At 43.2% G+C, this 16,398-nt stretch overlaps 1 protein-coding gene across 19 annotated transcripts in view; it reads right to left on the bottom strand.

Moving 5' to 3' along the window:
* Positions 1 to 16,398, bottom strand: part of tns1b (tensin 1b) — a 203,583-nt gene that overhangs the window by 13,004 nt on the left and 174,181 nt on the right. For 10 of the 19 annotated variants that reach the window (XM_074658325.1, XM_074658327.1, XM_074658330.1 and 7 more), the window contains 4 exons: positions 7,408 to 8,925; positions 5,818 to 5,898; positions 2,124 to 2,317; positions 1,904 to 2,042 (listed from right to left, as the gene is read on the bottom strand). In XM_074658325.1, coding sequence (XP_074514426.1) covers positions 1,904 to 2,042; positions 2,124 to 2,317; positions 5,818 to 5,898; positions 7,408 to 8,925 — 1,932 coding nt within the window. The remainder of the gene's footprint in view (positions 1 to 1,903; positions 2,043 to 2,123; positions 2,318 to 5,817; positions 5,899 to 7,407; positions 8,926 to 16,398) is intronic. The other 9 variants (XM_074658331.1, XM_074658334.1, XM_074658335.1 and 6 more) reach the window with 3 other exon arrangements.

Consider the following 16,398-nt stretch of genomic DNA (forward strand, 5'->3'; position numbering starts at 1 on the left):
ATTAGCGAAACATGCACCTTTAACGAGTTTTGCAAATGACTGCAAAACTTATCTCAGTTAACTGATGACAGTTAACTACAGTTTGTGCTCAGAAAAAAGACAATCGGCTTTTGAGGTCTATTAGAAACACAAACAATGTAGGACCTCGCGTCCTCTTACATATCTAATGCAACAATTTAATTTTGTGTCCCAGTTAATTCATTAAAAGATTCAACATTCTTTGGTTCATCTCAGAAGAGGTTGCTGTTCAGCGTCCCTGCGTACGCAGTGTTCCCACTTTGAGGGGAAGGATGGATGTTGCGCCACAGAGCGGGTGTTAAAAATATGGAGTGAGTCTTTATGACTAACTTTTATGGGTGTGCCCCGGGGGAGATATAGGCAAGAGGACTGGATGAGGTCATTGGTAGAGTTGGCCAACGACGCGTTACCTAATACAGTCTAGTTTTAGTGTGGGGTGTATGTGAGACTGGGAGAGGGGGTTGGGGGAGATGGGTGTGTGTGTGTTGGTTTGTCTATCTATATCTTTTCTATTTTCTGGACTAAGTGAATAACGGGTGTTTTAAATTTATGTTCAAATTTGCAGTACAATATTTGAAAAATATATACACAGTGTTATTAGCCATCTTGACATAAAAATAATTATCATTTAATAAAATGTATCAAGCATGTTATGGGTCCAAACACCACTTTTCTTCATGTCCCACAACTGTGGTCTCAATGTTGAGATACTGTACGTAAAATGAGCTTGTTCAATTATAATATGACATTATTTCAAATGGAATTGTTTCATATACATATTATTTTACACAATGTTAAAATATTCTTTTTTGTTTACAAATCATTTATATGATTTTTTGTATCAATATTTACAATGGTGCACAAAGCTTGATGAAAATTAATTTAAATGTCTTAAAAATATTATAAAAATTACAAAAACCCAAATGTATAAAATGAACATTATTGTAATGTAAGGACATTTATTATAAGAACAAGTGATGAAAATCTTAAAAAAAAATACACATTACAGATTAAAATCTTAACCACTATATGTAATTGTGTGTACATGTTTATACTTATTACATACTCTGATGGTTAGAATTAATATTCATAGAGGTTTATTTTTTATTTTTTATTTGGGTCTAAAGTGACCGTAACATGTTTTTCTTCTACTTATTTCTTCTATGTGAAACAGTTTTACTAGAAAAAGACGTTTACGCGTGATCAGGTAACTGGCTGAATTTTGGACATCAGTTGCAGCAAACTGGCTTGGCTTTTTTTTCTCTCTTCCCCCTTTTTTTCTTATTCTGCATCTCTTGAATGATGACTGCAGACATTCTTGTGAGAAAAGAGGGATTCAGTCTTCACGAGACGCGGCCACTCAGGCATTTTGATGAGCCAACAAAAGGCCAGAACGCTCCAACGGCCCACTCGTGCACTGGAAACACAGCCCATTTACAATCTGAATGAAGATAAGATGAAGTAGTAGTGGGGGATATTTTCTCACTGTTCGGAATATGTGGTACCAAATGAAGTACGGAAAGAAAACAGTTAGTGTAAGTCAAAATAAAGTACCTCGAGAGACTCCAGAGAGCCTCAAAACATGAAGGAACCATTTACGCCTCAAGACTTTTCCTACAGTAAATTCAGCATCACAACTTAATCTACATTTCTGTTGTTCCATTTCAAAACAGATAAAGACATTTATAAGTTAATGCTAAGTGCTAAAATAAGCCATTTAAGAATGAATGTCAAATATCAAGACTAATCTCAAAATAAGAATCAAACCATTGTCGAGGACGACCTTCAGATGGGCTTTGATATAAATCGTGTTCTCATTTTGAATATCTACAGTAACTACGTCTGAGCTCCACAGTGCCCTCTGTCAGCCAGAGGGGGGACTTACACAGGTTGAAGTAAGGGGTTTGCGGCGAGATGGGGAAGGCAGGGGTTTGGGGAAACACCTCACCACCAACTACGGGTGTAGGACTGATGGGGCCGCCGTCCATCTCCTCGAAGGCCTCACGGTAGCTGTGCATGTGTCTCTGAGGAGCGGAACAAAAACACATGTCAACAAAGAGAAAAAAAAAAGCGGAAGATCATGTTCCAAAATGTACGCTCCCTACCTCCTTAGGTCGTCCTCCGGGGTTCATCGCTAAGGCGTTGACGAACTCTGGAGAAACACAGCGGATGGGGGACCGAAGTGGGACATCAGGAGAGTGGCCGTCGTCGGATGCGTTCTGGTAGTGGCCGTCGCTGGCGATGCGGTGGCGGGGCAGGGTCGCTGGGTCGTCCAAGAACACTTCGCGGGCCTGGACACCTGAGAAGACACGCAGGTTGAGTGATAAAATTCAGCAAGGACTGGTCACAGGTTCTCCATCACACCACTTTCCTCCAGCAACACCATCACCGCCATCAGAGGTTAATGGTTGTCAGCCATTGTGAATGCTCACTGCACTGGCCATCGTGTGCATTTTGCAGAAGACTGTGGTTCTTCAAACTTTTGAATTTAACATGCACACACAAGGTTAATAAGCTGCTGATCAAACCGAAGCCCATTAAGAATTTATATAATTCATTAATAAACACATTCCATGATATCACCAACAAAACACACAAACGATTTTAAGCGTTTAAAAGTTTAGGGAAAAACTTGACCTGGGAAATATGTTACATAAAGTGATTTTCAGGCTTTCTAGCAACAGCTAAAAATATGTTTTGGAATGCCATGGGGGAGAAATGTTCTCTCACACTAATGGTCAAGACTTTCTGATACACTGGTGCGAGCTGTATGTTCATTATCTAATGTGTCAATGTGGCCAGATCTGGCTGAACCTCAAAGCAGCCAGTAAGCTCATTTCAGTTAATCTGGTTTGAACTAAAAGCGCCAGAGAGAGAGAGAGAGAAAGCTACCGGCATAAAACAAACAGGATTTGAGTTAAGAGTTTTATGCTAATGTGCGACGCCATTGACTGGCGGGTGGAGGTAGCCAAGCATGAAACGCCAGCCAAAGCTGCACGGCCAATGTGAAAGACTATCACTGGCTGCCCTGCACTTTGGAACAAGATGAAGGTCAACGGGAGAAAAAAAAGGGAAGCACAATAGGTTTAAGAAACAAGCGGGATAATAAATCCTGTGGTGATGTTTGTGCTGAGGCAGATTACCCTCTGGTTTGTGTTTGTAAAAGTGTTACTTTCTTGGTGTTTCAAATTCTGTCACTGAAACAGTTGGATGAATGTTATGCCTGATGGATCTGGAGTTAAAGCAGCAGTGGGTAGAAATGGAGCAAATATGATTAACAAAGGTTAGTTTCATAAAACGGTCACTTTATCATGTGCCTCTGTGTCCTCCGGTGCTCCTAATGGCATCTGCAAGATTTCACAGACCGGAGGAAAACAATCAATCAGAGCCGAGCTGGCGCCTTGCCATCCCTGAGCAGCTGTCAATCACTCGTGAACTCCGACCAAACGGTCAAACTAGGCAGCGCTGATCAAATATGAATCAATATTTTGTTACTGTAATGCATATTTCTCACATAAAATATTTTCAGAAACATCTTGTAGTGTACTGTTTAGCTGTAAAATGAGAAAGTTTGTGACCCGGCAGCCATGTTGAGATCAGTGGAGGAAATACCAAGCACCGCCCACCAGCCGGAGCAAACTTTCTTATTTTACAGCTAAACAGTACACTACAAGATGTTTCTGAAAACATTTGAGGAGAGAAATAGGCATTACAGTAACAGAATATGAATTCATATTTGATCAGTGCTGCCTAGTTTGACCGTTTGATCGGAGTTCGCAAGTGATTGACAGCTGCTTCCGTTGAATGAACAGCCAATAGGAACGCTCTCTCTCTGAAATGAAACCTGTGATTGGCCAAAACCTCCTGTCACGGGCTAGATTTTATAAAGCCTGAAAACAGAGCCATTAGGAGGTGCAGAAGTTTTCTCTCAGAACACTTGAATTATTTTCGCACAATGATGCCAAAAACATTCTGCTTACTGCCGCTTTAACTTATTGTTTGTTTCTTAGAGCTCCTCTTTCACACCTACATGAGAAAATTACCATTACCAGTATTAACATTAGGTTATGGTTAATAAATTAATGTACTTCTATATGCTTATATGTACATGTATGATTTTTACATAATAGAAAGAAATCAGTGCCAATCATGCCATCTGTTAGGATCGTTTAGGATTCATCTCCAGCTTAGTATTGGCAGGGTGTTGGTTAAAAAATCTTGGAACTGACAGCATTGAAAAGCATGTTGGTAGTCAACACCCCCAAACAGAAACACACCCACCAACGTGCCGAGCCTAGAAACTGAGAACCAGATGTACCCGCGATGCTGTGCTCGGCAGCAGAGCACTGTCAAACACTGCGCTGTTGCCCCTAGCGACGGCTAATGGTTTCCAGCTGGGGTGGCTGGAGACTCTCGACTTTTCTCAGCTATTTAAAATCCACTCATCACATGGATGAGCGTGGGGTTGGTTCCCAAAACATAAACTTGATCGGTGATCCTTTTTTTTTTTCTTCTTCTTATTTTTTAAGGAAGGGAAATCACAGTCTCCATATGTGCACACCTACAACTGAGAGAGGTCATCTAAGGAAAGAGTGAGGGGGTTGCATTCCTGGTGTTTAAATAGGACCTATTATGCTGCTACTTGTATTTGGGGTTTCTACTAGAACATGCTTTAATGTTCAAAAAACACTTTACTTACTTACAGGAATGAACGGGAGCCCGCCTCTGATGCTGTATCTAGTCTCTTTATACATCCATGGCTCTAACTAGCTTTGTTTGAGGGCGTGCCAAAATAGCGGCTAGGCAGGTAGTATGTAAATGTGTTACTTGGTGACATCACGACGTTACGGAAGAAAAAGTGGGACTTTCACTGAGGCATTTCAGGCAGTTCAGGAGCGGTGTTTCTGTGGGAGAGAGTAACTCTCTTCGGAGTGGACTTTGTGACTTTGCAGACCTTTCACGTGCACGAAAAACTATATAACACACTAAAGGAAACACAATCAAAGATCTACTCTGTAACATTTAACTCTGACGTTGTATTGCATCACTAAAAAGGATATTGCTGTCTGCGGTAAAGAGGCCAGACTGGCCCCTGACACCCCAGGACCCTGAACAGAAACAATCCTGTCTGCATTGTGGTCGCTGTCTCCCACTGGACACATACGGCTTTAGTGATGTTTCCAAGTAGGACTGTGGTCCCCCTTCTCCTGGATTTGGTGTCCTTTGTCTGGCTTTGTAAATCTTCAAAATAGTGCGAGTGAAAAAAAAGCAGCCTTGAATGAAGCCAGTGTATCCTGGCCTCGGTATTGTTCCCAGAGTTTGGCAAAATGGATCTTGTGACATGCTCTCTTCTGGCAAGGGACAGAGCCTCCTTTGTGCCTCCCCTGTCTAGTTCTTGTGAAACTTTAACATTATCCAATTGGGGGTCTTTTTTTGTTTCTATGCCACATTGAGGTAATTCCCTAACCTTGAGGTAGAAAAACTGCAACTCAGAACAAACAGGAATGAAGGGCGAGTATGTATGCAGAGTGGTTAGTTGGATGATGCTGCTGCTGCTCTGCAAACCCGATGATGACAGAGAAAAGCGTGTTACGTATGAAAAGGAGAAAGAGGAAGTGAAACAAAGACAAAGTGAGTATTTGCAGATGGATGCAATTATTAAACAAGAGATTATTAAATGAAAACCAAGGCCCACCGCACTCAAAGGCAAAGCAGATACAGGCTTGAACTTGGACAACTTGAAGGAACACTTGGAAAAAAGGACTTAAGTGTTCCTTCAGACAGGATGGGAGAACCAACCCGAGAGGGAGTGAGAGCGGCGGTGGTCAGACTGAGAAGAGGTCATGCTGGGGATGACACGTTGGACACGAGCCGAGTATTCTGGGTAAACAGATGGAATGATGAGAGAAAGGAGAATGATGACGACAAAACTAAAAGGGAGAAGAAAACAAGTAAGACGAGATCTCGCCTATGAAAAGAACAAGAAAGTAACTGACAGATGTTTTTCATGTATATAGATAAAAAATGCTCATTCCTGTTACCAGATGGGAAATCAACCTATAACTCCCTCAGTAAAAACCATAAGTGAGACAGTTTTGTCTTTACGGTCCCCGAACAAGTCATGAAAAAAATGAGGATTTCTATGATACAGGAAGTAGAAAGTATTTAAATGGCAGTAAATTGAAGTGAGCCGTATGGTTGATTCCAGAAAACCTCTTTCTGGTGTTTGTTATATCTGAGGGCTCGGCTATCACACTGCTTTATGTTGACTTTCTTGCTGCTCTGCAGGATGTCTGATGTGCTTATCTAGGGACGGTCAACCTGCTGGACTGGAGAGATCACTTCCTGTTTGAGCCCGTGTGCTGAGGTGACATTCAGGAAATGAGATATGGACAGAGCTGTGCTTTTTCCAAGAGACATGTGTGCACAGTGCACAGCTGGTAAAATCAATTTTACTCTTTGTTACATATTCTGTCCTGCATTTGCTACCACGATAACAACGATTGTGCACAACTGGTACAATGAATAATACTTGGTATAACTTCAGACTCATCACTGCACTTTCTTGGGTCGAGAAACTCGAAGGATAAAGTCTTCTTCCATTTGAGTTAGATAGTTTGATGTATGTGTAATAGGTCATTTTGAATTTAGACCATTAACCAACAAGGTAATATTGATGTCTCTACCAGATAATGGATTGGTTGTGGAAATAATGAACCAACTGTAGTGTTCGGATGCTTCACGGGAGAAGTTATAGTGGAAGGCTACAACTAAGATTCAGTTCTGCGCAAAGCCTCATGGGAGAATTTTGCAGTTTAAGCCCCTATAGACAACAAGTGGGCTGTAAAATGAAAAGGACAGCCAGAGTACAACTCTTTAAACCTAGAAAGGGACTGCATGAATTATATGTAAAATGAGAATTAAACAGCTTCATGACATAACTATAACATACTGTATTTATCTGTGTCATCATGCTATGTAAAACTAAATGCGTGCGGCTTCTTCTGCAAGTAAAGGTAAAGTTAAGTAGTCACATCTGTGACCTCAGCAGTCTATCACATACTGTTCCTAACACAAATCCCGAAAATAAAAAGATTTTATAACTTGTTTTCCAGCAGCAGGTTGCATCTAGTATTGTGTAAGCATTGCCACAGGCAAAACCAAAAGATTAAAACCACAGACTGTGCCACCCCACAGTGAACAGTGCAGTGTTTGTGGAAATATTGGATTTTAAGTTTGGTTTTGCCGCGGGCAAACATTTTATCATTAGAAATCTGTGAGATCACGTAAATACATACTGCTGTTGGATAACAGGTAATTCTTTCTGGGGGCTGAGGTCATAAAAGGAGCTTTAGTAGCAAGGTAAAATAACTTAATATTAGCTCTTACCAGCCACTCTTTGGGCCACCAGACCTTCAACGTTGAAGACTTCATCTTGCTCACTTTCTCTTGGCTGGGGTGACGCTGAGGCAGCGCTAGGGCTTCTCTGGGGCTCAGAGACCTCTGCAGACTGGGACAATGTGCTTGGTGGATAGCTGTTGATGGGTTTGATCTGGAAGTGACCAGCTACAGTGGGGGAGGCTTGTTGGGAAGGACTCGTTCCAGCCCTTTCAGACGTGTAACTCAGAGATCCCTGGATAGGTGCAGGCTCCGGTGTAGTAGGCTTCCCAGGTGACACCTGAGCCGGTGACGAGTGGCCGGCCAGGCTGGACACGGGGCCAGAAAAGTGGGTGTGAATGGCGGCGTCGGGCTGGGGGGAGGGCCTGGGTTGGCTCTGGGAAAAGGACGGCTGGGTGGTCACTACAACACTGTTTTCCCGCAGTGGAGCACTTTGGGACTTTGGCACCAGAGGACGGCCCGGTTCCAAGTCCAACATGAGGAGATTAAGGGTTTCAATAGATTGCTCAATTTCTTGCTGGGAGGCGCTGTGGCGATGAGGAAACTGTGGGAGGCTGTGGTGGCTGGGCATCGCTGCTACAGTAGGAGGCGGACTAAAAATGAGGCCTTCAGTTACTGGCTCCTCTGGTACGCCGAACTGCTGCCAAACGTTGAGACCACGCTGGACGGCATCCCTGCTACTGGTGGTGCGGGTGGGAGCTGGTGGCATAGAGTTTGGCTCTGCACCAAATGACTGAGAGTGGTACAAATTGCCATTCTGGGTAGCCATGTAATTACCAGAGAATGGCGCTGAATCACTATGGGTCAAAGTGACAGATTTCTTGGGTATGCCAACCTGTGACTGGACGGTTTCCAGAGGCTTTTCTGGGACACTGCGCTCCAGATATGGCACATGGTCCTGGCCATTGACAAGTGACTCGGGCTGGTAGTAGAGATCAGCTGGTGTAGCCCGACCGTCTGTGGAGGAGAACGTCCCCAGACTGTCCACACTGTTGCCCTCTTGACTGGTAGGCAGCTCATCATCTAAAATGTCCGTCTCACGGTCAATGCTGTTGTGCCCATTGACATGGACCTGGGCAGGAACCAGGTGAAGCATGCCTCCAACAGCAGAGGGCGGGGTGGACAGGTAGCCCTGTCGATGCATGGGCCCCTCCAAGCCGCTCAGCAGCTGCTCCAGCTCCTGTTTCTCTTGGGGACTGATTGGTTGTTGTGCAGGCGGGGCGTGTTGATGGACCGAGGGCAGCTCCTCACCTACAGGAACGTGCGTTTGCTGGCTCACCGTAGAAGCCTGAGGAGCGGCTGCCGCTTCATCAGTTCGGTCAGTTTTGATGGAGGCAGTAGAGTTCCCTGAGTCGCTGCTCACCGACAAGGCATGGTCAACCGCAGGTAGGGCGTGTTCAGCAGCAGTGGGCGGGAGGCCGTTCGCCGTGACCGTTCCTTCAACAGACTCCTTTTTGCGAACTTTGGCGTAGAGGCTGCCGTCCAGGGGCCCTTCGGTATGGATGACCTCTAAAACAAAAAAGAACGACAGAGGCTAATTAGAATCAGATTAAGCCAGTGATGACAATCAACAACCGTTCAGCTTTCCACAACCCTTTTTATTTTCAATTGCTCAAGTATTTATCCTGTAAATATAAGCACACAGGATTCAGCAAGACACTATGAAGCAAACAGTGAGGAACTATCATAGAGAGAGAAGCAGGGGTATCGGGGAAATTGTGTGGGCATGGCCAAAACAGCTGCAGTTAAATTAAACACTGGCTCATGTCCACCTATTCTACCAGCTTCAGGAAATGAGCAGGGTCTGTGGCATGCGCTGTGGAAAAAACGATGAAATCACAGGGGCCTGCCTTGCACTTTCTCAAGCCAATCGGATTGATCCGCATCACCCGAGGGATACCGGCATAATGGAAGATGACTCAGTTGAGGATTTTATTTTATTTGCTTATGATGCCCCACGACTGTGAACAGGACACACTGGTGTAGAAAACGGATGGATGAATGGACATCACAGACTTTTAATCAGCTGATTTGCGTCTGACTGTGCCCACTGAACACAAATGCACATGCACACACACTGTACATAAATACACTCATGCACATACACATTCACACACAGCCACACCCGAGTCCAGTGAAGAGGAAGTAGGGTGCCCCGATCAGAAGAATTTAGTCATCACTGGAAAATCAGCCTCACTGAGTAAGGAAGGCCTGCAGGCTTTTCCTGGCCCCCGAATCCCAAAGCAAAACAAAAAGCTCGACACACTGAGAGTCACACTGAAAAGGTTGACACACACACACACACACACACACACACACACACACACATACTTTTTCCTCCCTCCCTCATTCTCTCATACAGCCAACACAGTGCATCAGTGCAGACAGATTTATGTGTAATGTCTGAAAAATCACAACGCCACTCCTCCACAGCATTTAGCAACACTTTGTGTGGTTACGCATTCAATAACAAAACAATACCTTGTCACATACGTCCTCCTCTACTGCCCATTAAAGTTCCCAAGAAGCTCATGATGAGGCCTGTCCTGATAACCAAGTCCAGTTCTACAGCTGGGAAAGGAGCTGCACACAAAGAAGCTGTCTGTGTCTCTGTAACTTATAGATATCTCCATCTCAGCTTTAGTGAATACGGAGCTCTGTAATGGAGCTTGGTGGGCGTACACACATGCTGGGTAGTGCGAGGTCTCCTTGGCTGGCCCCAGGGCAACTTGCCAAGGGAATGGCGCACTGTAGCGACTGCACTGTCAGACTGCTGGTGGAAACAAATCTGGTGGCTTTGGTCACGGACGAACACATTCTACTGCTAACCCGTTAGTGAGTTTACTTTGATTGGTACATTGGTGGACCACATGCTGGAAAAAGAGGCTATGGTAGCTTCTAGCATGTCTAGTCTGATAATGGCCAGTTGCAGTAATAGTGCATGCCATTTGGACAGTGTATCTTCAGTGTCAGTAGGCCTACCCATGGTCTAGTGCAGTGTTTCTCAAAGTGGGGTCCGGGGACCACCAGGGGTCCGTGGCACTCTGCCAGGGGGTCCACAAAATAATTAGCTATGAATTAGAAAATTGTGCTGTATCAATAAACAGTGTGTATCTACAGATGGGGACTATTTGCGCCAATAAAACAAACATATTGTGTCTATTATTCCACCCCATGTTAGCTTTGGGCCAATAGAAACTCTGATATGTTTGTGACACATCACGTCAATCTGTCATGAATTAGTCACTTCACTCAGGATGCAACGAACGGCTCCTGGTGCTGCTTAGCTTAGCTTATTAGCCAGCTAACTAGCTGGCGAGCATGGAGAGATATTTGAGTCAGTCCGCAATGTCAAGTGACGCCAAGCCCAAACTAGCTAAATTGAGAAAATATGATGACAGTTATATTGAGTTTGGTTTTATTGAGCACAGAGACGGGACACCAAAATGCATCATGTGTCTTCAGGTGCTAGTGAATGAAGCCATAAAGCCGGTCAAGCTAAAGCGACATCTGATTTCAAAGCACCCGAAATATCCGGGCAAAACAAAATGGTGTTAACATGATTCAAATTGAAACGTGTTTCTGTTTATCACTATCAAACAGGCCTGAAGTATTTAGGTTGAGAAGTTTTAGAATACAGTTAGTTCCAATGGCACCTAAGAGTACAAATGGTAGTAAGCATGCTTTATCGGGGTTACGAATACGAGGGGGTCTTGGAACATTTACTCCCATGTAAGGGCTCCCTGGCCCCCCACAAAAAAACAGACCAATTACGATGCAGACTTTCAGAGTTTTGGTTGCTGTTAATATGACTTCTCCACTAAAGTCAATGCTGTCTCCCATTGAAAAGTTAGCGGCTAAGACAGGAGGCTCCAAATCAAGTCATCGTTACACATTTATATAGCTCATGAAACTGCAAGTATCAAGTTTGGGGCTGTGGATCCATTCCCGTCCACACACGCAAACACACACACACACACACACACACACACACACAAACACACACACACACACACACACACACACACACACACACACACACACACTTTCAAAGCATCAGTCATGTAGATAAACATAGACAGAAGTCGTGAAAGAAGAGCTCCCCCTCACTTTCTCCATTTCAGCACCTTTTATAATCACCTGCCCTGCTGCCAAATGTGACGCTCGCGATTAGGATGATCAGTCACACAGCTCAACTGACTTCACATCCTTAAAGCCTGAATTACAACACTTCACCTTAACGTAAATCAAAGCCTTGTCAAAGGGAAATAGCAGAAACACCTCCCCTACCTGTGCGAGCAGTGGACGACGGTACAGTCCCAATCTAAGCTGAGAAAAGCCCCGCGGAGTAGCCCCCGGTCAGGGACATGAGGGATTACAGCAGGAGTTGGCTACTGTTCCTTCTCCTCCTCCTCCTCCCCTCTCCTCAATAGCTGTGTGGCCGGATCAGGAGAGCTACTGCTGTTTTCTGGCTGCTCAGTGGCTCGCACCAGTCTAAAGGCTGCCCCTGCTGTGTGTGCGTATGTGGGAGGTCTATCACAACAGCCTGCTTGACGGTGTATGTGGGAGGTGGGGGTAAGGGACCATTGAAATCCAGAGAGTTTGATAGAATGACGTCAGTCCCTTTAGGTTAGGCTCCCTCACACACTTAGTTCCTTGAGGGACAGTACAGTTTGTTACTAGCCCCCACTGGGCAAATAAAAAGGTTTTTGCTTTATTACAATAGTTGTGTCTACAAGAAGTGTTTAACCTGAGATACACAATAAGGCAAACACCGTCAGTGGCATTCGTAGAAATAGGCCCTTTCCATGCACACATATACACAGAGATGCCCCTCCTTTAGCCCACTGGTGTCGAAAACACACATGTAATGGAAAGAGTTAGTTCGTCCAACAACAGCCATTTAATGAGCTCTCTCCGAGCTAGGAAGCAGGGAGAAAACTCCACCCTGCTGCAGGCAGATGGAGAAAACAGAGAAGCTTAGTGGGTAAAAAAAAAAATAAAAATAGAAAGATGAATGCATGGAGTGGCTGCTGATCTGACATAGAATATAAGACTGTCTTACTGGCAAAGACATAAAATGATGAAGTCAGATGTAGATGATTTACAGTTGTGCACTTGGACGGAAGGATGGTTTACAAATGCAACATAACACGCAACCGTATTTCCCACAGTTTGAAAGCTCCTCAGTCTTCCGTTCATATCTCCAAGCCCATCTGTACACATTAGCATGCAGGACAGTGACTTTACTATCCAGAACAATTCCACATTCGTCACTCTGGCTGATAACAATAAACACATGCCTTTGGCCTCCACAAATCTTTGTTTCCTTATTTCAAACAGATTCAATGGAGGTTACATGATTCTGCATTACTATGATACAGTTTCTCCTAGGGCTGTCAAAGTTAATGCGATAATAACGCGTTGACGCAAGTTCGATTTAACGCCACTAATCTCTTTAACGCATTAATGCAATCGCTCTTTCGGAGGTTGTAGCGGGCTCAGTTTTGGTGAGGAAAAACTGTTATGGCCATTTTCAAAGGGGTCCCTTGACCTCTGACCTCAAGATATGTGAATGAAAATGGGTTCTATGGGTACCCACGAGTCTCCCCTTTACAGACATGCCCACTTTATGATAATCACATGCAGTTTGGGGCAAGTCATAGTCAAGTCAGCACACTGACACACTGACAGATGTTGTTGCCTGTTGGGCTGCAGTTTGCCATGTTATGATTTGAGCATATTTTTTATGCTAAATGCAGTACCTGTGAGGGTTTATGGACAATATTTGTCATTGTTTTGTGTTGGTAATTGATTTCCAATAATAAATATATACATACATTTGCATAAAGCAGAATATTTACCCACTCCCATGTTAACAAGAGTATTAAATACTTGATAAATCTCCTTTTGAGGTACGTTTTGAACAGACAAAAAATGTGCCATTAACTTGGGATTAATCGCAATTAATCATGGACTACCATGCGATTAATCACGATTAAATATTTTAATTGCTTTGACAGCCCTAGTTTTTCCTCATTTGACTCACAGATTTTTCCCACCAACTCTCTTATTATCTCTCTTTAAGCTCTTTCTTCTCTTCTCTCTTTCTTCCCCCACATCCTCCCGTTGGCCTCACACTCAATTCTTTCACTGATGATGATGATGATGATGATGATGATGGTAATGACTGCGATGAAGAGGCCAGCTGTTGTCCTATGGTCCCACTCTCACATCAAATAAAAGCCAAATTTAGTCGTCCCTCTGTCTTCACTTTAGAGACGACGTGACTGATGAGCGATCCGCAGAATCCCCACTTGTACTTCAGGAAATCTAATCTGTCACTCTTTACGCCAAGCAGACTATTTATGTTGAGACTGCTTCTGTGCACGGTGCTACGTCTGCTGCTGTTTTCATTTGGTTGAAATGAACACACGTAATCCTCTACAAATAACCTTTGACGGTGTTCCTTCCCGTGATAAGAAAAGGGCATGTGTATGTGCGATGGCTTACACCGTGTGTGTCCACATCGGTGTGTGTGTGTTTTTACATGCTCCGCAGGAGGGAAATACTTGCTCTGTGATCCAGAGCGCGTTAGTTAGAGGAGAATGTCTGCGATCCCGACCCCATCGCTCTGACTAATTATACAAGAGCAGGGGAGAGTCACTCATGTCTGACCAGTCTGGAATGACTGGTACATTGCTATGTCGTCTGCTTTAGAAACACTTTAGGTTTATCACAACAATGCTTTAGAAAGCAGCAGCAAGTAAAAGGCAATCCTCAGAAGTTCCTCAGACTATGGAATCTGGTCCTACAGCACATCTAGGATCAATAGATATCTCTCTTCTGTGTAGCTCGACCTTGTACCCCTTTTCTAGATGAGCAGTGACAAAAGTTTTTTTTTTAATTTTTTTTTTTTTACTAGTTTTATATAATTCCTTAATGTTTTTTAAAATAATAATAATTTTTTATTTTTATTTATTTAATTCTAATTATTATGGGGGAGGGGAATAGGGATGGGTTTTAATGTAATTATTATTTAATCACTTATTTATTTGTATTAGTAATATTATTATTTGTACTGATTTTTATTTAGTCATTTATTTTATTAATATCATTATTGTGTTTTTATTGTACTTGTCTACTTGGTTTGAGTATGTTTTGTCCGCTTTGTTTTATTATATATGCAAAACCACAATAGATAAAAAAATTAAATAAAACAAGCATATCATGATCATAAAATGCAGTACGAGGCATATACATATACAAGTTTAGACAGTCAACAAATTATTGCAGACGCACAACACCGTAGATCAAAACACAAAGTGTTGAAGGAGGAAGGTGCTGCCAGATATTTTGAGGTTCTGTGGGCCAGATGGTGCAACTGTGTGACCTCTTGATCTTTAAACTTTGAGCTCCGACCCCTGTGGCAATAGATCCCCTTTACAGCGGAAATAGCATGTTTCCCCTCTAACTTACATGGACACACACAACATGTGCTGCTCTGTGCGTGTGTGTGAGGATGTGTGGGCATTCCAAAACAGTTGAGGGTCCGTGTCTGCTGGCCACAAGTGTGACATTAATGAAAAGCAATGATGAAACATTTGCTGGTACGTCCTGGTGCCATATTTGGTCAAAGTTAATGGCTGTTAACTATTGATTTGGCAACAAAGCATGCCTGTACTGTGAAAGGGCTCAAGGACAGCTATTAAAGTAATACTGTGGCCTTGTAAATGATCTACACAAGAGGCTATTACATCTTCTGAGCTGGATTAATCTGACTTGTGAGGATCAGAGAAGGCCGATGAATTAAAAGAGTAAACAGAGACCTAGTCTCGTGACAATCGGAGATCTCCACCTGCCAAATGTCTGGGGATTTTTAAATGCAAAGTTGTTGCTATAGAGAATGGCCGCTAACCAACCTATGCCCCTTACATGTCCTGGATTTGGACATGGGCGTACGGAGGGTGCCACGTAGGGATAACGAGCTGTTATCGGTCGACATCATCTATGAAGTGGCTCCGGGAGAGAGAGCCGGAGATTCTGGAGGAATAAAGCCAGTGACCGCGAGTCACATTCTGGAGCTGTTTACTGGCAGAGATTATTATAAATATATTTTTTTACTTTGAACAGCAGCAACAGTGAGTGAACTGTCTGTGTGTGTCTGTTAGCACATTAGCAGAGCAGCTGTACCAACAACAGTTCTGTGAATGTGTTTCTGCAACGTTTCCTCATACAATGGTTCGCATGATATCTTGTGAAAAGTGATTCACCATTTTTCATGCGTTTTCCGACGAATGTCCAGCAACACGTGTCAATTTCTGCTTGTTACATGCATACGCTCTTTTCAAAATAAACTTCTGTCTTCACAGGAAGCAACTTTGTTACGTTTAGGCAACAAAACTACCTCGGCTTAGGAAAAGATCAACTTGGTTAGGTTATGGCAACAAAGCTACTTTTTAAGGCTTCGGAAACGATCGTCTTGGTTAAGTTTAGGCAACAAAACTACTTGGCTTAGGAAAATATCGACTTGGTTAGGTTTAAGCAACAAAATGAGAACACTCAGTTTTAGCATCGAAACCAGGGAGATTGTCGTCAGTCTCTATGAGCGTAGCGTTGAGATTTGTGAGTCTAACAGAGAACTGTTCAAAGATAGCAATGCAATAGTTGTCTTGTAAGTGGCTTACGGACTGCGAGAGGACTTGGTGCCTGTCAAAAATGATGTATCTGTAGTATTTATTTCAATACAAAATATCAGTCAAATGATGCTGAATGCTAATGATGTAAATGCCAATGCAAGAACTTCTCATTTGAATCTGGATGGGTATTCTCAGTACATTAGTGGAGAGGCACAGCAGTATATAAAGTACATTTAAATACAGTTTAGTTATTGCCAACATCAATAGCCGCAAAGCGCTTAGTCAAATGTAAGTACAGGAACTCCTTCTAATGAACATTTGCCCTGCAGCTCATTAAATATGC

This window comes from Sebastes fasciatus, chromosome 14 (genome assembly GCF_043250625.1).
Source record: "Sebastes fasciatus isolate fSebFas1 chromosome 14, fSebFas1.pri, whole genome shotgun sequence".
In the NCBI taxonomy this organism is placed as follows: domain Eukaryota; kingdom Metazoa; phylum Chordata; class Actinopteri; order Perciformes; family Sebastidae; genus Sebastes; species Sebastes fasciatus.